The sequence below is a fragment of the Chelon labrosus genome, assembly GCF_963514085.1.
Source record: "Chelon labrosus genome assembly, chromosome: 21".
Classification (NCBI taxonomy): Eukaryota; Metazoa; Chordata; class Actinopteri; order Mugiliformes; family Mugilidae; genus Chelon; species Chelon labrosus.
In genome coordinates, this window is record NC_140354.1 from 15,127,328 (window position 1) to 15,153,323 (window position 25,996).

The window sequence follows — 25,996 nt, forward strand, 5'->3', positions numbered from 1 at the left end:
CAGCTGAACCTATTGCCTCTAATCAGTCTATGGCTTTGCTTTGGACGTATTGCTGTTGAAAGAGCAAGAAACAAGTTACTAAAAGTCTACACTCATGCTAGTATCTATGAGGCTGCAACTGGGAACAACAGTGTGTTGAGTTATGTTGCCAGCATCGACAAGATCTCACTCACAGATACAACTCGCTGCACAGATGATCTTTACTATGTTCTGACGAGGCTGGAATGTAATTAGTTTTACAGTTTTTTGGTCGTAAACCATAGTTTTCAAGAACAAAATTTAGATGAAAAGTTAATGTATTTTATACCATCCACTGGTTCTCAAACGCATTTCAGTTACCTCAGTGGGTGGTGCTATAAAACTGGCACCATAAGTGGCTTTAAATTGTTGTCGAGATATTTCAGACTGGACCAAAACGATGGTCCGAGCACGTCGACTGACTTTGCCACTCTTCAAGCAACGCCCCTAGCGCTTAAATTTATTCTAGGCCCACTTTGGTGACTCAAACCCCAGGTTGGGAACCACTACCCTAGAAGACCCCACCCCCAAAACCTCACCCTCTCTCCCCTCCTCCTCTCCGACAACTCAAAAAAAGACTCATCCATCGGCAGCAGAAAGTCTCAGGACACAAGAAGCAACTTCAACATCGGAAGAAAAAAGAAATGTCTCGTCAATGTCTCAGCAAAAGAAAATATAAAAAACGGCGATAACTCAAAGGTGAGGCGATGGGAAGATATGATGCACAGATGGGGGACAGGAGAGATGGAGTGAAAACATAGTTGTTTGCGTTTCTTGAGGAAATGTTCCTTCCTCTCCTGCTCCCCTTTACCTTTCGCCATACATGCATGAGCGCTAAGCAACATAAGCTCGAAAGGACCCCACAACAACATTGACCTTTGCTGAAAAACAAATGGTATAAAATAAAACCATTACTCCGTAGCAACATTTCATAAAACAGGTAAGGAATATAGTTTGCGGTAAGTGCATGTTGACTGCTTAATCGAACCATGAGAAGAAGTTTCCCAGAAGTCGAGGGTTATTTTGTCTTTTTCTTGCCCCTTGGGACAGAGTAAAATGAGGCAGTTTGCAATAGTGTGGCTTCGTAGTCAGGTCAGTCCAGCTGTATGTGGCAGTGAGTGCGTCACACCCCCCCCTCTGTGGCACAAAGCGAACATCCCACTTGCCGCTCTCCAGGTATTTTTGGCCAGAGCGGCATGAAACTTGTTGAACTCGGGACAAAACTGACAAGGCGAAGTCGTACTTGGGCTGGAAGGCCACCTGTTTTTCACAGCTGGTTTTGGGTCGGGTTACTTAAAAAAAATACAAGACAGTAGTGTTTACCGCCACAGTGGCCCTTTCATGCGCAAACTGGCCGTGTTGATTCAATTACGGGAAAGCAGCTGGACAATCCGGGAAAGAAAAAAAAAAACACAGTGCTAGTTCTGTGAATGCCAAGCAGGATGTTGCGTATCGCGTCCGACCAGAAGGGGGAGTCAGACACACCAGTGCCTTAAATTTCACTTGCGAGTAAGAGGAAGTGATGGTTGGTCGTTGCCTGGTGATGTAACACCGTTTGTCTGTGTTCTCAGTTCGCTCTGTGCCTAAAAAGCCCCTAGTCTGCACACCTGGCACACATTCTGGTGGACTAGGCTGGTCTGTCTTGGTCACCCTCCCCAAAGTAGGGGACAGATTGTCAAAAGTGCTCCCTCCCAGTTCATTTTTGCGCTGGGGGAGCGGAGAGATTAGCAGCAGTTTTTCGAGGTTTCAACACTACAACCAGTTGACACGCGTAAGTGCTGTGTTTGATTGACCTGTCTCGGAGCTGAAGCAGCACAAATACAACACAGTTTTGAGTTCACTTGCTTTGGTTTGGCAAGCTTGTCTGAATCGTATTAATCACAGCAGCCTGTGAAAAATAGGTTATACGTTTAAAAATCATCTGAGAAGCTTCCCGTTACACGTTTTGCCTAACGTTGAGGGTGTCGTTCGTGGTGTATGTATCTCACTGCTATGCTGGAGGCACACTGTCAAAGTACAGTCATATAAATACTTCAGGACTTTTTTTGTAAGAACACAGAGCACTAAGACTGTCACGTTCATGGTTCTTGTCCACAGAACCAGTAAACAGGAATGAATAAAGTATAAAATAAGAGAGGAGCAAAGAGGAGCCCGTTGTCAGGCTTTGAGATAGAAATACAGAGCCATATAGTTCCTGAACAGTGTTCTTGGGCCTCAAGTTTCCCAACAGTACAAGAGGCTTGCGTTGTATATTTAATTCTTGTGAGGTGTAGTGTTTTCTATTATTTTGCTGATTGGGTTTGATGAGTTTCTGTTGTTTTTTTCCAATCTCTCTACAATCCATTGCCTGGATTTGATTGTGCAAGCCAATCCCTCTCACCTTTGACCGCCCATACCCTCATTATGGTTTTGACCCTCCCATCCCGACCCCCTGAGCTCTTCTGGAATGTGTGTGTGTGTGTGTGTGTGTGTGTGTGTGTGTGTGTGTGTGTGTATCCGTGTGTGTGTGTCTGTATCAGTTGACCACAGCTGGCTTGAGCACCACAGTGCCTGGGGGTATGACCACCCAGGACAGGGGATCATGAGACCCTCCCGTGGAGAGGTTCAAGACCCCCCCAGTCCCCTCATTCTCCGCCTCTTCTCCTCTGCCCTTCTTCGCCTGGTGGCTCTGGGCCCTACGATCGGATGTGGCCCCCAGCACGGGCAACATTGGCAGGCCCAGGGCCGAGGCAGAGAACGCAGGGGAAAGCAGAGGGGACTTGGCCAGCCCCATTGGGGAGCCACTGAAGGACAGGATGGACGTGCTTCCCAAGCTGCCTGGCGGGGAGTTGGGGCAACCCAGCGTGCTGAGGTCCAGGGGCCGAGGACTGAGGGGGGACAGCGGCAGGGCGCCACCCAGGCCCTGCAGAGCATGGCCTCCCAGGAGAGCAGCCGTTGCCCCTGGGATGATAATGTGGGCTCCGCTCACATAGGACAATTCAGAATCCTTCCCTCCGCCATTAGCAAGCCCTCCACTCTGACTTCCTTTCAGCAAGGACCCCACCCCACCTGGGGAGCTCTGCTCCTGAGCTACAAAGTGCCCGTGGGCTTTGATGTGCTTGCGGAGAGAGCTGGGGTCTGTGTAGCGCTTCAAGCAGCCCACCATCTTGCAGTAGTAGGGCTTGTCCACGTAGTGTGTGCGTGTATGTTTGAAGCGGTCACTGGAGTTGGAGTAGCGCTTGTTGCAGCCCTCATAAGGACAAATGTAGGGCTTTTCACCTGCATTCAGAAAAGAGGATTCAGATGTTGAGAATCCTTTTGCATAACGCTTACAAATGTACTTATTTTTAATATATCCGTAGGTCTTTACAGTGGAGTAAATGTGTCTCAGATATTTGTCATTTGTGTTGAGCACTGACCTGTGTGTGAGCGGTTGTGTATCTTGAGGTTCTCCAGGCGTGAGAAGCTCTTGTTGCAGGTGGGACAGCGGTGGGGCTTCTCATTAGTGTGGGTGCGAATGTGGATGAGCATTTTGTACCTGCGGCCAAAAAATTAGAGAAAATAAAATAAGCTAGTTGTAGCATCAACTTCACGAATTCTCCCTTTTTTACCGAAGAGAGTGATTTTTCTCACCTAGCATTAAACCCCCTCCCTTTGCGAGCGCAGCCCTCCCAGTGGCAACAGTACCCAGAATCCTTTTCAGGTTTGACGTGGAAGTCATTGACATGGTCCACCAGGTCTTGTAGGGAGTCAAAGAGCAGATGGCACTGAAGGAGGGGGAGAGCATTTTAAAATAAATGTTGTGATCAGACCCAAGTTCGGCCGCAACAGGAGTTTAAAATGCATTTGTTTTAACTTACCTTCCTCCAGCGGCAGGCCAGTTGTTCGTCTGCCGAAAGGTCAGGAGAGGCTCTCTTGTCGCTAGTATGGCCGATGAACATGGAGGATGGCAGGTGGAGTCCCGTCCCAGCCCCGATTGGCACGAAGAACTGAAAGGCCTGTGAGATGTGAGAATTCTGATGACGAATAGAAAAAGTTGGAAAAGAGCAACAGGCTTATCAAACTGCTGCAGACGCAAAGAAATAAAAAATAATGCGTAACAAGTCGTAGGAAAATAGAGCAGAAAACTCAAAAAAATGAGGCCGCGGGTGCATCATTAGTCCTCAACCACGTCATAATCATTCATTCATTCTTTTTCTGTAACCGCTTATCCTCTGGGGTCGCAGACAACCACTCACACTCACACCTACACCTAATTTAGAATCACCAATTAACCTAATAAGCATGTCTTTGGACGGTGGGAGGAAGCCGGAGTACCCGGAGAGAACCCACGCAGGCACAGGGAGAACATGCAAACTCCACACAGAAAGGCCCCAGTCGGCCGATGCATTTGAACCCAGAACCTTCTTACACACCACTGTGCCGCCCTCGTTATGATCAGGACAGTCTAAAAAGCTAAAACTAGCTGTGTAGTAGTAGCTTGACAAGTGTGCTGCAGTCAGACTTGAAAATAAACCATCGTCTGTCTTTTTTTTTTTTTTTTTTGTCACCGGAGTACAGAACTGCTGATTCTCATCTTTTCCTTCAAAAATCCACCTTTTCATTTCTCTCGTAGCTTCCTGCTGTGCACTACAAAACCTCCCGACATCCCTGAGCTCAGCAGGAGAGCTGTAAGATCCGCTGAAGCTCGGCTGGTGCTCAAAGAACGAACGCGCCGGCTCAGCCGCGCAGACACTCGCGGTGTAACTTAGCTCAATCCAAAAAAAAAAAGAGAAGACTTGATGAAATTTAGACTAAGGGAAACACACTGTAGGTACCAGGTCTCTTGTGGATTACAGTCCTATGGCTGTCTCATCTTGACAGAAATATGCCTGTGACTAATTTCGTATAATTCCCTGTCGTCCTTCCTCATGCAAAACTATGTGAGCCGCTTTATGAGATGATGTAGGGGAGAGAACATATGAGTGTGTGCAGGTGATACTTATTTTGTGTGTGAGACGGAGACTAAGAGGGAGAGATAACGCTCACAGGGGATAAGTAAAGTGTGTGTAGCTGTGGGCTGGTGGGGTGTGCGTGCGGGACACAGTGGGACCTGGGGCGACTGAATAGCCCCAGCCAGCGTGTCTCAATTCAATTGCATGGGAATTGAATTAGGCGGCGTGAGGTCTGCATGGCTGTAGTTTGACTTAAATCCGATTATACACACACACACACACACACACATGCATACACACACGTCATGCCAGCAGGGCCACTGAGTGCAAGTTACACAGACTGAGCTGGTTGTTGGGGACACAAGAGGTGTTTGATAAGAGCTCTCACACAGAGGCCTCCCAGCCTTTGCGTAGCCTGATTCCCTTACGCGAGTGTGACACAACCCCGCTGTTGTTCCTGATTCGCTGACCCACAGCGGGGCTGAATCACCCTCTCCTGTAGACGGGGGGAAAGTGTTGCTCGCCCGCTCGCTGCTGCACTGAATGTCACTGTTTATTCTTTCGACAACTCGGAGGTGAATGAGGAGTTCGAGGAAATTACAGAGCTATCGGTGGGCAAATAAAAGTGTTTGTCGTACTCACCCCTGAGGGGACATAGTTGCCGTTGGTCATTTCCGGAGAGCTGGGGGTGTGGCGGGAGGAGGGAGACATGCTCAGGTCCACTGCAGGTGGGGTGGGGGTGTCTGTTCGATCATGAGGGACCACCTGCACACCTGTGAAAACGCACACCTGTTGCAGTGACCTCTTGCTCGGTATGCTTACAGTATATCCCTGTTTCTGGGTATAGAAAAGCCAGGTCCAGACGGAGGATGGACTGCCGTCAAAGTTCAGATTTACCCTCAGGTGCCACCAAAAGGTTGACATTTGTAGTTTTTATTGTAATATCTTGAATGATTGGGATAATCATATCCCCTTGAGCATATTTCGTAATCTCTGCACTGGTCTTTTCACTTCCAATACATCAGGTAACTATCATGTACTTTGGTTTGTGCTTACCCGAGCAAGTGGGTAGCATTGTCACTTGTTTGCCTGCTGAGGTTCGTAGGTATCGTAAAACACAACTGGACCAAAAAGTACAGCCCAACAAAGCCTCTTCTCACCGTGTGTTAATCTTCTCTTGTTGCTACCTACCTGCGTGTGGAGATGCTGGTGAGGCCGGCTCTATGACTGCTGTCCCATCATCTGCCATATGGAGTTGGCGTGCGCGTTTGGCGTGCATCGGGGAGAGGGGAGGAGATAGCGCCCCTCTCTCCCTCCCGTTGGCCCGCCGAGGGAGCTTTAGGTCCAGGGGCTCGTCCAAAGACAGCATGACCGCAACCTGCCGACCTCCCAACTGCAACGAATAGAGGGGTAGAGTTAGTCAGAGTTGGCCCAGTGAAGGTTAGCGTTCGTGAAAACACACGTACAACAAAAAGCCACGTTCTAATGAGAACAAGGGACCGACTGGAGAAGATGGGTTCTCACACCTGCAGTGCTTCTCACGTGATTGTTGTTGATAGTGTCTCACGTTGCACAATCCCACTGGGCGAGGAATACTCTCTCCGACAATGGCAAACCGACCGCAATCATAAACCGAAGCACTGAGTAAGCCGAGGAAAAATAAACACACGCACACATACAGAGAGGTCCGTGACCCCCTTCTCTTTTTTCCATCCTGACCTTTACGCACACACTCTTCATGAGGAATGTCTACAACTCAATCCAGATGGTCACCCCCCACCACTGGCCCTGCTTCAACCCAGCCCCTTGGCCAGTCACTGGCCCTTGCACCCTGTCACATCTCACACACACACACACACACACACACACACACATACATTACACCCAGCCCATCCCCAACCCCCCACACTGTGCACCTTCAGACACCACAGACCTTTGAGACCCACCGGCAAACCCGCAGGCCTTCAGGTCCAGCTGTACCCTCTCCGTCCACCTCCTCCCTCCTCTAAACACACTGACCTCTGGACCCGGCCTGAGGGCTGTGGGCGGGACGCTTCACCTAGCTGTCATTCTGAGTTCCATTTGTGTTCTTCATCAGCCACTAGCTGAACCACACTGGTCAAAGAAATAATTGCTGATTTAATTAGTTTGAATCCTAATTCTAATTAAAGATTAACAATAACTTGCCAGGATGAAACTCATTCACATTATTTCAACAAAAGCTGTAAATAAATAAATCTAATCTAACGAACATTTACTGCTTCACACATAGAGGCGCTGATAGTACAGTACTGCTGAAGCCAAGCTCTCAATTGAAAACAATTTGTTAGAGTTCACTGCTCCTTCTCACCAGGGAAACACACACACACACACACACACATCTCCTCAAAGCATTTTCCATCTAAACAACACAGCTGCAGAGTGTCCATGCAACAAACACGGACGCGCACACACAAACGCTTGCAAAAATGCATGCATGCACACACACAATTAAACTGTAATTCAAAAAAATGAATCTGTCCTCTCAAGAGCATGCCAACACACACACACACACTCTGAAGCCACGGTTTGTAGTGAATGGTTGGCTTTGAGAGCGACTGGGCCAGGGGCCACATGAGAAGCCCTTGTGTCTGAGATGCATGGAGCAGGGAGGTCACCAGGTTCGTCATTCCGACAAGGGATGGCCACCAGCTCACACACACACACAAACACACACAGCCAGAGGGGGGTGGGAGTGGGTGCAGAGACTCAATCAGCCATAGATAAGATGATGATAATGCACACATGCACTGCTACAGTGGAACACGCTGTATGAACATGCACACAGGGAGGCATTATGGCATTATCAGCGAGATCTGTGCAGCATATAATGTTCCTCACATGCACATAAAAGAACATCTTTAGACAAATCTGTATTTTTTTTTTATCTGAATATAGACCACTGACAAGCGCGTGACCCACAAGTTCCTGTTGACGAGCACTTGACGCAAAATCTAAATGTTATCCCGTAACTTTAAGTATTGAAACAAACCATTTATTTTGGGACAATGGCATTTTGCTGAATTAAAAGACTAATTTAGATTTTTAAAATACATTGGGAGAACCACCAACAAATTGTCTCTTTATATCCGGCATTGAGAAAAGGTTTGAAGCCAGGAACCACTGTGTGTTTCCATGAAAGCAGAATCTTTTGAATTAAATATTTGTGGCTGTGTCATTCAAACCTGGAACCGCACAGCTTTTTGTATGAAACGTTAGCCAAACAGGACCTTCCACTATCCAAGATCTGCTGCATGCCTAGGCTTTCACCTGTGCAGACAGCCGAACAAAGAGATTCAGCTCTTTATTATGTATTTTCACCTAGAGCAGTATTGCGTGTTGGATCTTGACACGTCATGAATGGAATACATCCATCAGTTAGCGCTAGGGTAAATGTGCAATGATAAAGGAAGTGGGTTTGCTGGTAACTTCTTATGAAAGGAGTTTGTTATGTGGGCAGTTTGTCATTAGCCGCGGAAATAAACATGTTTAGTGTTGTGAGTGCATCCGAGCCTCCTTTAGAGCTCCAGTTAATACCGCATCTCCGTGTTCTCTCTTTCCCGGTGGCTAAATTACTGTAACTCCTGCCGCACAGGCTGGCAAGAATTTCAGCTTTATTGTTTGGCCAAAGTAGCAGAAAATCGCCCATCATCCACTTTAAACGAGTAAAAGCCCTTACCCTGAGGTGCGGACCGGGAATCAGCTTAACCTTTCAACAAATCCTGCACTCATCCACTGCGGGGACAAACAGCAAACTGGCCTTCCATCAACATGATAATCCATGCTATGAAACACACTGAGACAGATATATGGAACATCTAGATCTATAAATCAATTTGGAACCGGATATCATGTGATTTTGCATCTCTCCCTGTGAGACAGGGTTCACCCCCGGACAAAAGCTCTTCTCAGGCGGCTGCTGCCCATTCAAACATCATATATATATACCTCCGTAATGGACTGCGCGGCTCATCTTCTCCAATTATATCAAGCTCAGACTCCATAGCTAACCCATACCCGCTCTAACAACAGCAAGCCATGAAAAATGTCCTTTTCCCGTACATAATAAAGAGCATTGTTTGTATCGTCCAGCTCGCTGAGTGGTTTGGAAATGCCAGTTTAAATCAGAAGCACGTTCCAGCAGCAATTTAGAAACATTCGGTTTTAAATCTACTGCACTTTAAATTCTGAGGGAATAAAGTGCAAACAGCACATCAGCGTGCAACTCTCAGTATTGTCTGCAGATATTCCTTTCTGGAAGCACTCAGCTCCAACAGCCCTGTGGGTGAAGTGAATGGTGATACTCAAACAAATAAGGATATAAACATTTTGGTCAACTCTTCTCCTCAGTTATCTGGACTTAGGTCGCTGTTCAAAGAGACTTGTGTTTGAAAATCAAATTGCATCAGTTAAATCCAGTGGACAAAACACTGCTTCTAAGGTGGCCACTTTTTGTAAAGCAAATTAACATAAAACTAAATTCTCTCAAAATATTCTGGGACTTCCCAAATAGCTAAAGTAGTCCACAGCCCACAAATGTGATCCCAGTGGAGTTAAAGTTGTTAAAGATGTTTTTTCTTTTCGTCTTTTCATGATGTTCTTTTCTCGTGAAAATGAGATTTTCCCATGGAAATAGCGTACTGGCAGCAGTCACAAAGGTTCAAGACTGAACTACAGTGGCCGCTTTGCTGAGGCTGAACAACCAATATCTACGGCAGAATACGAGATTATGACGTTTCAAAGAGTTGTAGAAAGACTTGAGAAGACAACAGAACTCCTAAATGACAAGGCAGAGGATTAGGAGGGCAGGAGCCGATGTAGTAACGTAGATATACCTGAGAAAGACGCGCTTTCTTACTGCTTAAATGGAGAAGTGGATAGTGGAAATTCTCTAGATATAACACTGGAGGTTCTGGAGAAAGCTCACCGCATAATGACAAAGATCTGAGAGGCAAAGATCTGAGACTGCTCCAAGAACATTTATTGTGAAATGTCTGAACTATATGGATAGAGGAAATATTCTCAGAACTGTGACAGTGGACACAACTTCTCCTTGATCTAACGGTAGAACCCAGCAAACAGCAAAGACAGTACAACGGCGATCATCTTCCCTGCTGGGCTGCTGCTGACCAACAGGGAGCGCACAACCGTCTTTGACACGCCAGATGTTGTAGACGGATACATCAGGGAGAGAAGCCTGTACCTGGAGACTAGCATGAGATAAAGGGACAAAGGGATTACTATACATAGCTAGGAACTTAGGGACACCCAAAATACTCATACGGGTCTCCTGAGTCAACCACTGCTGGATTCCACCTCAGCTTACCGTCATGATCATTTCTTAGATGATAAGAAGCGGAGACTAGCTGGGAAGTGACTCACAGTGTGTGGATCTTGGACCTAAGTTACGGGACTGCGACTATATCTTCCAAAAATGCCACGCTCCCTGCGAGGGGGCTTGTGGGAAATGTGAGACAAAGCGAATGCCGGACTGCATGAAAGAATGATCCAGAGAAGGGAAGAGTGGGCTGTTCTGTGGGTGCATGCTCGTGTGATATGCGAGCGTTTGTGTAAAGCCTGGTGGCGGGTGGCTGTGAAGTTTGGGGAAGGGGTGTTGGCTGGCCCCCATGCAGACTTCCTTGCTCAGCCACGGGGTCGACAGTGTTTCTGAAAGGCGGCATTGTCCCTCTCTGGGCCCTCTCCTCTCTCTCTCTCTCGAGCAGAGTAAACACTGACTACAGCAGCTGAAGAGAGAGAGGGAGAGGGGAGAGGAGGGATGATCGAGGGGGCCACAGTGAGGATACATACACGAGGGTGAGGGTGACGCGAGGAGGAAGTGGAGGAGGAAGAGTCCTCAAAGAGAGGTCTGTGCGTGTCCTCTGTAGCAACCTATGTCCCCTGCATTGCCACATTGCCGTCCCAAGTCAATTTGGTGGAGTTTGGGTGTGTGTGTGTGTTCGGGGGTGAACTTGGGTCGAGGTTGGAGGTTGTGAGAAAGGTGGGATGGGTTAGTGAAAGGGCGAGCTGGTGCTGGAGGGGGGGCGGCGGGCACCAGGTCAAGGGAGGCCTATGTGTTTCAACACCTCTCTGCTCCGAGGCTAAGCTCACGTGGGTCAGCGCTGACCCCGCTCCGACCGATTGATCTTTCAGCCTGATCTGATCTGAGGAGATCTGCGGTGGGGAGGGTTGCGTTTCAGCTCGGGTCTGTTTGGTCTGATGGCGCAGAAATGAGAACCAATAACAAACATCAGGACATATCACAAACTGTGCAGCGAAACATGATTATATTACAGGGTATAAAATCGTATTGTGTAATATTTTGTTTCCTGGGAGGGTTTCAGAGGGTGAGAGAATGTGTGTGTGCACGTTTTGTGTGACCCCCTTCTGAGGCTGGCTGTAACTTAATCTCCCTCCTGCTGTGGCCCTGGGAGGTGGTCTGTAGGAGGTAAGCCATCTCTCCCCGGGGCTCTTTGCTCTCTTCTTTTTTTTTTTTCATTCTCTTTTTCTCTGTCTTGCACACACACACAAACACACTGATTCACACAGACCAACTGAGCTGAGATAGCAGCAGTCTGGAGTCACGGAAAGTCTCTGGAGTGAAGCATGGTTTATTGTCTTTTAGTCTGGAATCAAGCACACACCAAGAGCCACCAAACTGGTATACATCTCCTTTTATAGGAAATAAGAAATGGGTTAAAAGATGTAGGGGACGGACCAAAATAAATGGACCATCTTAGTCAGCCCATAATAGTATTAGAATTAAAAGCATTCTTTGTAAGGGCTCATTTGGAGGAGATGCCGTAAACTACGTATGTAGCCGACACCAGTGCATGCCATTTATATTTGTGCACTAGTCGGCACTGTGTTTTTTTTTGCCAGTAGGTTAATTTTTGTTTCTATCTCCTGCTTCACTCTCAACAATGGCGACAGAAAATTTTGCCGAAGACAAATCCTACAAGCGTTTGTGTCTCCGAGCCTCCTCAGTTAACCTTTCCTCGATGTGTTCCATCTTTATTGATCCAAAACAATCAATTTCTAACGTAGAAGCAGTCGGAAATACTAAAGCGGAAACACGCTACTACCAAGCGGACCAATCACAGCTTTTGTTGTCTGCATCACAGCATAGTGCATAGTCACATTTCTGGGGAGGTGCATGTCCGCTACGGCGCTAGGGTATGCGCAGGGTCTGCGCTGCCGCTGTAGCTACAGCATCAAATTGACGCAGAAGTCTAAACTGCCAATAATACACAAGATCTGTAGCTTCTTTCCATCTGAAAGCCCTGACAATTTGCATCTTTAGCTGTAACATGACCAGTTCTACAGGTTATAATTAGGGGTGGGGCGCATTTAATCACGGTTTGCATTCCAAACAACGCGGAACTATTGTCAGTGCACAGTTTCCTGGTACACCGATTACACTGATGCACACGTCGGAGCTCAGCTAACGGCTGCCGAAATAGAGGAATCAGATGAAAGCACGCTGCTTATGGAAGGCAAATTTTATTTAAAAAAACTACCTGATGGAAGCCTTGATGAAAGAGTTTGCATACCACCGAAGCACTTCAACCCTACCGTGCCATCTAAATGCAAAGCATGTTGCATTGAGCACAGAAACCGCCGGAGCTGTTAGCGCTAGCAGTCCCGGTCTGAGTACGGACAAGACGTGTCGGCAGCCCAAACTGTTTTTTTTTTTGTTTTTTTTAGCATTTAAAGTCAATACTGTTTTGAAAAAGTACTTAAAGTACTTAAAATGGCACTTTAACTTTAGGTCTGTTCAGTTTTGGCCAGGGATATTTTCTTTCTTTTTCTACTGTTTTGAATTGAAATGCAATTAAATGCATTTTTCTAGACGTTAAAAGAGCTTGAGAGTCCACTAAAATCCATTTAAATTGAAAAACTTTCCTTTTCTGGCAAATATTGTTATGCGATTAAAATGCGATTAATCGAGATTAATTCATTACAAAGCTTCTAATTAGATAATTTTGTTTAATCGAGTCCCACCCCTAGTTATAACTAACTTGAATATTTGACAATGTAATATTACCAAATTCACTCAAATCTACCTCTTATCAGAATCTAAGAGTGATAACACGCCACTTGGATATCGTATCATATTGTTTCTACCGATATACAGGAAAAATTGAATAGTCCTACAACCAGACCAAAATTTCTCCCACTAAGATTGCGAAAAGTCCAGTCAGTATCCATCCTCATTATATAGAATCAAAGCTATTTTTAAATTATTATGTTCCGTGGACAATACTGAGTTCTTATTGTTAATATTAATACGAATCCTCGTCTAATTCGTCCTTCGCTCAGTTTCCGGACATGACTCTCATTTTACTAAGTCAACTTTTCATTATGTGACAAAAATAGAACATAAATCCTTTGATATACTCTACCGTCTGCCGTGTTACATAAATTCTGGCCTCCTGCCACACTTCCTGAACTAAAGGCGAGTAACACTCCTTAGTTAATGTTTTTCCATTAGGTTTTGTAGCAGCAACCACCGTTGGAGCGTCAGTCATGTCTAGACCTGCTGTTTTTTATGGGTTTTTTTCATCCAACAGGTGGGAAAGACGGGGTCAAAGGTAACCAGAGGAGGTGTGGGTGTGGTGTGACGACTGGGTTCAACATCTGCAGCTCGGGGGCCAGGTGGAAATAAACACTGCTGGCACTTTTTCCAGCACGTACACAAAACTCAGCGAATAATAGGATTAACGCGATCAAAGCGTTTTGTATTCTTTAAAGTAATTCCCATTTGCAGTTTCGCTTAATAGTCCCGATTTGCATGGGTTAATATCAAAGGCAGGTTAGTCAGACAGAGAGGGACGTGACGCAGCAACGCTCTCATGTCATCACTGGAAACGAGGAGGACTGCGGTGGGCCAGGTTAATGATGTATTAGTTAATTTATATTAGGAGACGCAAGAAAAACAGACCTAAAAATGGCTACTCCGTCACTCCCTCTTTGTGTCATTGCTGACGTTTCTTGAGGTAATAACCGCGAGCGACCCCACCTCTGCTGACACACACACACCCGAGCCGCAGCCCCCACTTTACACCCCGCCGCCCCTTCCTCCCCAGCCCGTGATGGATCACTCGACACACAAACACACACAGCTGAGAGATTTTTTTTATTTTTTTTTCTTCTGTCCTCCTTAGCCAGCCGCCTCCTCAGACAGGAAACCTCAGTTTCCACTCCTCCTCCTCTGGGCCTCTAATTCCCTCTTTTTCTCTGTCTTTATTCCTCTATTCTTTGCTTTAATTTTTCTCTCACTTCCACCGCTCTGATATCTTTTTTGGTTTACTCTCCCTCTCTCATCTCATCTTGAACCTACCACTGCACCATTCCCTGGTTTTTATGGTGCATTAATTGCCAAACTATTTAATTTATTCACACTTTTTTTTTTTTAATTGCATAGTATAAGAAACATTTGTTTTAAGTTGCACTAGTTGTAGCTGACCTGCTGTTAATTTAAACGCCCACCCTTTCTCTTTGACCCTGTTGCACAAACGCACGCTGGATCTTACACTGGATTATGTAATAGCAGCATGCACGGAGCCACTGGGGAAGGGCTGCCGGGGTGAAACTGCTCATGCGGCGCTGGAGTCACAACATCTGGCATACAGAGAGAGCGAGTGACACCTGCGTTAACGTCTGCACGGGGACAAATAGGAGTATATAAAATCACCGCTCGCTCTTTCAGGGATTTTCGAAAGTGACAAACGGGAGTGTCGGCGGCCAATTGGGGAGGCAGAGATGAAAAGGATGAGAGGAAGGAAGAGATCGGAGACAACGCACGAAGGAAAGGGAAGGAAGGAATGGGGGAAAAAAGGGAGGGATAGATGGAGTGAAGGAGGGAAAGAGTGCAACAGGAAGCTTCTCAGCGAGCTACTGATGGCCTCCAGCCAGAGCTTTCAGACACTGAGGAATTCCAGGCAGAAGGCAGAGAGGGAGGGAGGGAGGGAAGGTGCCAGGAGGGAGGCACAGAACGAGGAGGGCGGGTCGCACTTGTGGTTTGTTGTCAAAGGAGGTGCTGCTACAAGAGAAAGGAAGAACACGCGCTTAGAGCGATATCTTTGTGCGGTTAAATATTAACATTTTTTCTTATGATGCAAAGCATTGGTAAGAGCAGACGAATGTGAGCTTTTCTCCGTTGCCTCGAGCCACTTGCCGTGTTCATTTAACACGTTCTTCTGCTTCATTTTGAATTGTGGCATGTGTTAAGTGTGTCTCTCTGCATGACGGTACTGACTTTCACCTATATGATTTTCTCTAAAGAGACATGAATAGAAATAAAATAGGGAAAGAGTAAAATCTATTTATCCTTAACAGTTGGCAGGAATTAACAGTTAAAGCCCTGCATGCAGTGTTCATTGGGAACGTTCATTTGGAGACTTGACATCAATGCCAGCCTGAATTAAAGCCCAGAGAGAGAGACTGTCATGCACTGCATATTTTTAATTGGAGGCACAACACTCCACCAGACTCTGCATTTTATTAGCATCCAGACAGACCTGACGACAGAACACAGGCAGCATTTCCACTTTGTCTGCCGCACAGTGAGATTAGGCCGTGATTGATCTATAAAAAGCCATCTGACTGAGATTTGACACCGTGTCATTAAGCCTTATGACCTGCTAAACCGGGGGATTAGCGCACGACACGGTGACCCGACTCAACTCCGAGCGGGAAGGGGAGGGGCGAAGCCGGATGGGTGATGTTTTCCCGAAAAAAACGGACGCATTATAAGTCCAAAAATGCTCAACACGAAGATTATATGTGTATGTTCCCTCCTATACTTCATGAGATCTCATAGAGTTCAAAAATCTGAAGATACAGCTACAGCAGGAGAGGGTGGCTGCACATTGGCACGAGGCTAGGAAACTTCCCCTCCCGAGCGTCGACTTATTAGACTCCCTGGTAGCTTCTATATGTCATGGACACTACGCGATTGAGAGCCCACGTGTAGAAACATGTGTTCTGAGTCACCGGTTTTGTTTTCCTCCCACCTACTCCGCCGTTCGACATCAGATGACGCGCAGACGTTTTCAATCGACTAAAAAAGAGCTTTAATCTATACAGGGCCGGCGGCGGTGGATGAGGACGATGCCTCTGTTTGGGCAGTGAACCACCACCACCAGCAGCGACTAACGCCTAAGGCACTTCGCACGCGGGCACCGTGGGCTTTGAGCGGCGGTGAGTAATCTTACAATACCGTGGGGCATTTCACAACATAGCTGTTTTGTAGTGCGGCGAAGGGCGGAGGGAGCCAACGAGCGCAGCGTGAGGCCTGTCGCCGCTGAGGAGAGAAAGAGAAGTAGATGTTTGTCTTTGCACTTAAGAGACGTGACTGACATCCCCACCCTGGCTTGCTTTGACCTCCCAATAACTCTGCTGGGCCTCTCCACCTCCTGCAGTCTACTGAGCGCACCCCCTCCACCCCTCACTCCTTGCCCTCCCATGCTTCATTATAAACAGCAACAGCCTCCTCTCCGCTCGTTCTTGACTTCCTTTTCACCTTCTCCAGCTAAATCCCCAGCGTCTATCATCGCTCTGCTCTTCCTTTCCCCCTCGTCCATCGACTCCTCTCACGTCTATCACTTTTCTGCGCCCCCTCTCTCCCCCCTTGCCTTCCCTTCCCTTCCCTTCCTCTCCCTTCCCTCCATTCCTGTGGCCTCTCCCCCCGCAGGCAGTGATGCAATCCTCCGACTCCTGCGTGCAATCACAGGGTCTGGAGTTGGCTCACCAGCCGAGCAGGGGCGTCACCACACCACGCTCAGTAGGAAAGCAACAGGAGAGGAAAGAAGGGAGGTGGGGAGACGAAAAGAACAGAAGGAATGAAGCCAGAGGGAGGGGAGGGAGGAGCAGTCCGAGGCTGTGTGAGCCAGTGGTGGGTGATAGAGGGGAAAAAAGTACCCTGATAAAAGTTAACAGCTCTGTTTGTTTGCCGTTTATTCACAACTAAACCTTGGGTAAACATGTTTTTGTTCAGTGTGGTGATCCGCGTGGGGGGAAATTTATTGGAGGAACTTGGATTCGGTTCGAGATGATAAAACGGCCCAACAACCCGGCCCTCGCGCTCTCATCGGCCCACCGACCAGCTGTGAACGTCTCGCTGGGGTTGCTGGACGGGGGTCTGTTTTTTCGGAAGTGACGGCTCTCCGCTACTCCCACACTAAAACGCTGTCGTTCCAGCTGACTCACGCCGACATTAGCATTATTCTAACGGCCAGACGTGCGGTATTAAAAATTCGAGTGATATCTGTGGAGGCGGCGTTTTAACGTTTGCTCTGGAGGTCTTTACATTTCCATACCTTTGTTTCATATTTCCTCAGCGAGGCAGATAATGCATGTCGGGGCATATACTTGCACACAATGGGTGCACCAAATATGCTGAAATCCTACCGCTGTAGAGATGCATCCACGTTAAAAGTAAACGCATCAAACGAAAAAAAATGCACCTAAAACAGAAATGAAAAGAGAGATTACGGCACATAAAGAAGTTTAAAGGTTAAAACGCTGAAAAGGTTTTTGCGCAGCTGTGCACACGCACGTATACACACACTCACGCCCTCCCACAAACAAACACACTTTCGCCCCGGCTTTACCGGTTTGGCAGCGGTATACCTCCCCTAAAGGCAGCAGAAATGAGCACAAGGTTCGGGTTAGGAATGCAAAGCGCCGGCACCTGCCTAAATCTTTAAAATACCAGGTCCTTTCAGCGTGCACACACACACAAACAAAAAGCCTCTGGTGGCCACTCCCTAAAGCCCAGGTCAGGATTTAAGCCTTAAGAGGAATGGCTTCAGCTCCAAACAAACTCAACTGGTATGTGCTCAATGAATAAGCCTCACGGTGCACGGAGCATCTTGAACTCTAGAGGAGATGGCTCACTTAGATCTGAGGTAGGAAGAAGGTCTAGAAATCTCTCTTTCATCGCCTCTACCTCTCTCAGTTAACAGCGGGTGGAGGGCGTTCACATGAAAACAATAAGCAGCAAACTATAGAACAGTTTCTAGGAAAAGAGATATGGGGCCATGCAATGCAGGCGCACGTTAACACAAAAGATTGCACAAGCCTAAAAAAAGAAAACTCGCAGACTGCACATGTACGCACATATACGCTAGCGAGCAGTATGCTGGCTGTGAGTTCAGACCAGTTCAGAGTACTGTGGTACCGCTCCAGCTTTGGGAGGGGTGCGTCTGTCTCACAGTCATTTCCTGGACGGGGATATTATGGCACCACACGCATGAGAAACAAACCCCTTTCACATTTGCACACTGACCCCAGCCACTTCCATTTACTTGCAACTCAATAAGTCAAGGGTGCATGGCGAAATCCCTGGGAAGCAGGTCTTCTTGTTCAATAGCCGGCGTAATATGATCCCAAAAACAACTTTATGCAACGCGGCCTCGGGGAGGCTCGGGCCAAAGCGCCGGGGAAGGCTCATGTCTGCCTGTTGCCGCAACTTTTCTAACGCCTTCACCTCTAGACGGGCGATCCTCGTGTCTGGAGGGGGACTCCGTGACACCTGTGCACGGACCGGGCTGCACGGGCAAAGCAAAGACGTTAAGGGCAGGGGGGGGGGGGGGTTGGCTGCAGAGCCAGATGTTCGCTCAGCAGGGAGTGCCTCCGTTAAAGTTTGCTAGCATTTGAGCCTATATGTGGGCATAAGTCTGTTTATGTACGTAGAGGAGGAACTGGGCAGTGGCGCAGCTTCCCAGAGCAAAGCGTACTGAAAGGAGAGGAAAACAGGAAGAGGGAGAAATACAAAACAGCAGAGAGCAATTAGTAGACTAAGTGACGTGATGTGTGTTATGGGGGGGGGGGGTGGGCGCTCAGCAGAAAGACCGTCACGGAGCCCCTGCTTCTTTAAATGTAGGTGTGGCCCCACACATACATATATATACAGTGTCTGCTATGCCTCCATTTCAACCCTTGTGCCTCCCTCTTCAGAGAGCAAACATATACAAAGCCCGTGTTGTCCTTTTCATGTGAGGCTGTGCCAAGTTAACGGCGAACCTGCGCCGCGCCTCCCCGCACGGAGCGCCAGCTTTCTCCGAGTGAACCCGCCGCCGCCCTCCCACCGCGGCTGGCAATAAGACAAGGTCAACATGACGGTCTTTTTCTCTCCCTTTGTCTCCCCCTTCCTCTCCCCTTCCTTTCTGTATCCCTGGCTCAACTAAGTGGCAGGCTCCACCCTGCATCTTTCATCTTTTTGCGGCTCCAACGCGAGAGAGGGGAGAAAAAAAAAAAAAAAAAAAAAAGGGAGCAGAGAGACAGATGCAAAGGGACAGATGGAGGGCGACTGAGATGGCGACAGACAAGAGTTGAGCCTAATGCTGTAAAATGGAGCAGCGCTAAAGTCTCGATTCGAATCTGTTGACGCGTCCCGTTGGTGCGATCTGCTGGAAACGAGCATCGGAGGGGACCTGGGGACGATTCCTCTTCTAATTCGGCGAAACAGCGAGAGCTAAATGCGCTGTGGACAAACGCAGGCAGTCGTACAGTATATCACACAACCTTGGGAGGAATGAGCCTAAGAGAGAATCTCAATTAGTGCTGAAGGTCAGGGTGATGCTAGCGCTTTTATGACACGCTCTTCTGTCCAGAATCAATACTCACATTTAGAATAAGTTTAAAAAAAAAAAATAGCTTAGCCCCCCGATGACTGACGCCGCCATTTATTGGGACCCAAGACCATCAACGATCAAGAATCCCCCCTGAAAGCCAATTATCAACCAAGTAAAAGCAGAGACTATTTTACAGATGCATCTGAGGTCAGAATAAGTCATTATTTTAAAAAATGCAACCTCAAACTCAAAACATTTCCAAATTACATAAGGCTCCCTCTTAAGAGAGAGAGAGAGAAAAAAAAAAAGATCAGCCACGGTACATATGAATTAAATTAGTGCTGGCAACATCCCCGCAACACCACAGAGAAGGTAAACACTTACAGGCCAAAATTTTTTCTCTCCCCCTCTCTCTTTTTTTTTTTTCATGTGTAAGACGCAGAATGTCTTATATAATGTACACGCCGCTTACGAAGCTAGGGGGCTCGTGGAAAGTGGGAGACGAAAGTGCGGGGGGAGAGAGGGAGAAGAAGTTAAAAAAAAAAAAAAAAAAGAAGAACGAGGAGGAGATGGAGTCCCAGGGAGTTGGGGATGGAGGGAGGGGGGGGGGAAGGAGGGAAGGAGGGGAGGTGAAGGGGGCAAAGTCTGGAAGCTAGCTGACAGGACTGGATATGCCCAGGCAGAGAGCCAGGCCCAGGCCCAGACTTGAGAGTTGAAATTCACAAATGCCTCACCCGTCTCTCCCTACTCCCCTTCACTTTTTAAAAAAAAAACAAAAAAAAAACCCCACCATCAGTCCCTCTCCCCCGTCTCTCCCTTCCCAGTTTGCTACTCCTCGCCGATACTTACAGACATCCGACTCCTCCCTTTCTTTTCTCTCCAAACAAGCAAACACGCGCATACCTCAGTCATACTGAACTGTCGCGGAGCTATGGAGCGCGTACAAGAGAATGCAGGGTGTTGACCAAGCAAGTAAATAATAATAAGAACCAGCTGTATCTCCACTTAAACCACACTGTATAACTCCCAGCCCCTAGATATCTACAAACCCTACTTTCACTTTGAGTTAAATATTAAATATGTGGCTGGAAACTAACCAAAAATGCACTTTGAAAAAAAAAAAAAAAAGCAAACATCCTCCTATTTCTATTCCCTCCTCTGTATCTGGGCCAGCTCATTTCCATCACAGTTTCCTCATCAAGTGTACCCTGCCCCAGACATGGTCTGCATATTGTCTGCAGGGCTACGCAAGTTGAAAATCTCTCATGATAGAAATTCTGAGCTGGGAGTGCAGAAGGCGCATTAAAGAAATGAGAAGAGGTAGGGCGGGGTAGCTGGAGTGGAGCACTGAGTTGTCTGTGTTTATTTTGGAAATGCAGGCCTGCAGACTTGCAGCACAGGCACTGACCCTTAAACTTAACCGTGGCGGATCCTCACAGAGAGCGCGAGATCCTCGCACTCGTTTTGGGATGTCCCACGCAGGTGATTTTAAAAAAAAGGGTGGACTGTGTATATATGTGTGTGTATATCCCCCCTGGGAATTTTCACCCACCCTGGAGACCCTGGAATGGTCTGCTCCGAGAGGAAACCGTGAGGCCGTGAGGTGATTAGTGGTTACAGTTTAACTGGAGAAAAATGCACGGTGCGTGAGCCCCGCCAGCCCGGGAGTAAAGCGGTATGCGCTGGTCTCTTTCAGTTCGCAAAGTTAGCATGAGTCAAGCTCAGTATCCGCTTTGTCTACTCTTAATGTATGGGTCCATGAGGCTGGCCGCCACCCCACACAGACACATCACGCTGCAGCGCTCCAGAGAACGGCTGTGTCATTCCACGGACACATGGCAGTGATTAGTGATAACTGACTTTTTTTTTTTTTTTTTTTTTTTTTTTTTTGGAAAAAGAAATAGGAAAGTTTTGGATCATACTGAAAGCTGAGAGTCATTTACTGTCATTTCGGAGTTTAACTTTAGCTCGGCTCCGTGAATCAGCTCAGTTTAATCTTAATTTTCAGCAGAGTCACGCTGATGCCTGCAGCCTTGTGGCTTGTGTGACTTCCAGTGATAACAGCGAAAGAACGTCGGCTTAAAAATAACCAGGAGCCGTGTAGGTAGACAGACAACATGTAAGCACTTGAACGATGGGTAGCTGATGAAAGGCAAATCATTCATATAAGCGCAAACATGGTGACTCATCACCAGGCAGGCATATTTATTTTTATATATATTTTTATACTTTATATGGACTAACCATCGATCCCATGTTAGAAACCACATGCTTGCCCCGTCTTGCTTCATTAACGAGACATATGGTTTCATCTGGCAAGACCGCGCATCCCCTCTGACGTGTTTACCCAAAACATTAGCAAAGAGCCGGGATGCGCAATTGCACCATTAGAGACGTGACATGCCCCAACTGCGGTTTCACCTTTTGAGCGTCCTGATGCATGACTCACAAAGCTCTTCATCTGATTAGCATTAAGTGTCTACAAGTGCAAGGCCCAGGAAGGTTGGACCCGTCACGGGAATCTAAAATAAAGCAACTCCTCTCCCCCTGTGAAGATAAATGCTCGCGTGCATCAGGTGCCTTGTTTTCACGGCGTGGTGCCTCATTCACTGACCACTGAAATCCCCCGCTCCCCTGCTGCTTGAGTTGCCTTTCAGCCGGACCGTATTCCCCCGGCAGCTAAGGAACCCCACTGTGATATTAAATCAAGCCCTCAAACCGGAGCTACCGGTGCAGTTTGTGTGCGACGTACATCCCACACACACTTAACTGGCGGCGATGTTTGTCCCCTTCAGGGTTTATTTCTCATTTCTCCAGCCTCATACTACGCTCAGTGTAAAGCTAAGCTTGTTGGTATTTGGAGGAGTTTCTTCCTGCCAGCACCATGCCCAACTTAACATGCGTGCTTTTATATCTGATGCGGTTTCACTGCAGCGATTTAAGGTATTAAGTGCAAGTGCGCTACGGGTTCCCACCATCCCTCCACCACATGCCTCGCGGTTGCTCTCTGACGCAGGAGTATACCATTAGGGGTCCACCTTTTCCACCATAAAACAGCCGCCTTTCCCTCACAGTTGGGTCGACGGTTGAATGATGTCACGCAGCTGAGGCGCGGGCCGCGATCCCGAAACGCACACGGAAAACTGAGGAGGGGGTGACACGGCCTCACCCGCGCTCTGATTTCAGAGTGGCACGGTGCGCCGCTAGTGCAATAACTGCAACCGATTATTGGTGTCGAACCTGCAACTCTGACCGAAACTATTCGTGAGCTGTTGCTCCAAGCCGCCAAGTGTCTACATATGGCCGAGTAGAAAAGTTAGGACGAGAAAATACACTCAAAAGAAAGGCCGCCAGCGCAAACAACAGACACTCAGATTGGTCCAAGTGCAGAATGCCAGCGCGGAGAGTCACAGCTGGAACCCCGGTGGACATCTGGCTCCACGGCGGAGATGAGAGCCTTTTTCTCTGCAGTGTCCTGCGCGAGAGAGGCGTTGCCTGAATGGCCGGGGCCGGTGGTGATAGATGCCCCACCGTCTGCACGCAGCCTTTCTCTCAGATGGATGTCATAGCTGACCTGTGGCTGAACTTATCATTAGCAGATTGGATAAGCAATGCAGCGAGAGCGGGCAGTGGACGCGAGGAGCACCTGTGTCACAGTGCAGGGAAGGTTTTATGGATTAGATGGCAAGGGGCCTGGAGCAGGGAGGGAGGGAGGAGAGGGAGGAGAGGGAGGACAGGGAGTTGAAGTTCTCCCTCTGCAGAGAGCCTCTACGCCTCTTTCACTGCTCCTCTTACCCGCATACTTTGCGAGAGGTTCAGTGGGTCCATAGCCATCTGTGTGACCGTCTCTCTCTCTCTCTCTCTCTCTCTCTCTCTCATTCATCCGCACATTTTATTGTTCGTAAAATACCTCGTAGTCGCCTTATAACAAACGTACAGCCATCCTACTGTGGCGCAAAAAAAAACGCGAATGCAGCCCCCGATTGTGCCTCGATCTGCATTGTGGCCCTTTTTAATGATCGGGCCTTATTCCCCCTCCAGCGCAGGCCTTGTTAGGTCTGCCTTGGCAGGGCTCGGCTCTCTCTCCTCTGGCATCTCCTGGAACAATGGAGGCCCGTGGGAGGCAGCCAATGGGGAGAAGGGTCCGTCCCAAACCCCGGTCCCAGTGTGCACACAATTAAGGCTCGGGGACAGTGGAATTGCTTAATTGGAGGAAAATAGCTCTTTATCTAGGCCTCGCCGCCTGCGCTCATCCTTGCCCCCCTGCGCTACGGGGACTGGCCTCAGCTCACTGCGAGGCAGAGATGTCAACTGTCCCGCTCATCAGCGTTATCAAGTATCTGCTGTGGTGTTGGGGAAATATATTAAATCACAGAATATTTAGTGTCCAAGTGTCTTCAAGTTAAAATATTTGTGTTTTTGCATTGATTGAGTCGGGATATTATTTAGCCACCTTCTTTATTTGCCAATGCATAACTCATTTAAGTGATTGCAAGCACGTTGAACTCTTTATCAGATGCGGTGGCAAACATTAGAGAGCTCAGCCCTGCGTCTTGCACAACAGCTGGCTGAGCTGTGATGTGATGTGCGCCTCTATATAGGGCAGGATTTGTGACACCGCTCTAAAAATGTCTCCCGGGGCTGAGGAGCGAGATGCGGCTCGAAGGGGAAGGACGCAGACGCGCGGACATAGGCGCTGGCACGTTTTTTTCCGCGTAAACGGGCACAAAACGCCGGTGAAGGCACGCTCCCCGCGAACCCGGCCTTGGGTCAGGCTGCGCGGGGAGTCCGAGCTGCAGGATGTCGGCGCACCGCTGGAGACTCTGTGAAAATAGGTCACTGCCCTGTGTGAACTCGGCGCAGGCTTTTTCACATCGCGGGAGCGCAGCCAGATGAGCGCGGACACGCACGCCAGTGGACACGACACAGAGAAGTGACATGCACGATAGAGGGGTTGCCCCCCCCCCCCCCCGGCTTACCTTGCAGCGTAAAATGCCGTGGATATTGGCCGAGATGTCTCCGGCTCGGTCCTCGTCTCCCACAAACTTCGCACGCAAAGTCCCGCGGCTCAAGCGGCGTCGGTGTCAAGTGACTCCTCGTCAATCTGTCCCCTTACTCTTCGATTAAAAAAAAAAAAAAAAAAAACGAAAAACAGAGCTTACGCGTCTTGGAAAAATATCACTAGGTGTCTGGAGAGGCGGTCCGTTCCCAGACCATTGTCAGGATTATTTTTAAGCATGGAAAAAAAAATCAAACACAAGCTCGAACGCGGCGCGTGTGACAGCTGCTTGTATAAATAAAAGACTTATCTACGGAGTGACAGCCTTGTCTGTTGCCGTGGGGGGGGTATTTCGCATGTTCTCGTCCAAACTGGAAACCCGTCAAAAAGTGTAAACACCCAAATCCAGACTCAACTGTTCCCGCTGAGGAAGAGAAAAAAAAAAAAATGAAGACCACTGTTTTTGCATCAAAAGCGCAGAGGTGATTTCTTCCTAAATTTCAAAGCGCATCGCTTAATGGCAACGCTGGTCAAGTGGTGGTGGCGTGGGGGTTTCCTAGGGGTGGTCGTGGTTCTCCGGGAGGAGGGGGGGGGTAGGAGGGCAGTTCAGAGCGGAGGGATGGCACGAAGTGGTGGGTAGGATAGATAGGGCGGGTTGGCGACGGGGTGTGGGGTAAAAGGGGAGGATCGTCTGTTTCTTCTTCTTCTTCTTCTTCTTCTTTTTCCCAGATGTCGAGGTAGGGCTGTCTTGCTCTCTCTCTCCGCGCGCACTTGTCCCCCGTGTCTTCTTCTGCGTGTCCCTCCGAGCGATCGAGGAGACGCTGAGTGTTGATGGTAGTCTCCCCCACGACCATCTGAGGAGCGCAGACAGCCGCCCGGAGCCCAGCCACCCCGTCAGGACCAGCCCAGAGTCTGCCAGCTCAGCGCATGCTTACTGCTCCGCCCCTCCACCATGGGCAGTCCCCGGCTTTTCTCCAAACTCCCTCTCTCTCCTTCTCTCTCTCTCTCTCTCTCTCTCTCTCTCTCTCTCTCTCTCTCTCCATCTCTCTCTCTCTGTCTCCCCTCCACTGGCCACCATGCAGGGTTACACTCCTCTGTTTTATTGTTAAATATTTTCTCCTCCAGAGTTTTTTTGGCGTCTTTCTTCCACTGTTGGCCGCCACCGCTTGCCCCAGCAGTCCAAAAACCATGAGGACTTTGTTGCGTAATTTTAAAAGTTCAGACTGTAGGCCAATAAATGCCACTTTCAATAAATCGGCGCAATCAATTCAACAGTTTGCAATGTGTGCAACAAAAATACAGACCTCAGGACAGAAGATGCACAAAAAAATGACTTATATAAGTAACATCAGTCAATGTGTGTCTACTTTTACTGCATTTACAGTATTTCCTGTCTTTTCTATGGCCTGGGGAGATGCTCTTGGTAGTACAAATATTCAGTTCACTTT

At 48.1% G+C, this 25,996-nt stretch overlaps 1 protein-coding gene across 2 annotated transcripts; it reads right to left on the bottom strand.

The window, feature by feature from the left end:
* Positions 1 to 2,477: 2,477 nt before the first annotated feature.
* glis2b (GLIS family zinc finger 2b) lies at positions 2,478 to 25,581 on the bottom strand. Of its 2 annotated transcripts, none has more exons than XM_084571170.1 (7): positions 24,529 to 25,581; positions 6,123 to 6,324; positions 5,574 to 5,704; positions 3,858 to 3,995; positions 3,631 to 3,764; positions 3,417 to 3,535; positions 2,478 to 3,276 (listed from the first exon to the last, which is right to left on the bottom strand). In XM_084571170.1, exons 2-7 carry the CDS (start codon positions 6,298 to 6,300, stop codon positions 2,534 to 2,536), a joined length of 1,443 nt encoding a protein of 480 aa, XP_084427296.1. In that variant the 5' UTR covers positions 6,301 to 6,324; positions 24,529 to 25,581; the 3' UTR covers positions 2,478 to 2,533. The 2 variants fall into 2 exon arrangements, with proteins under 2 accessions (XP_084427296.1, XP_084427295.1); XM_084571169.1 differs by having other exon boundaries at positions 3,858 to 4,013.
* Positions 25,582 to 25,996: the final 415 nt, after the last annotated feature.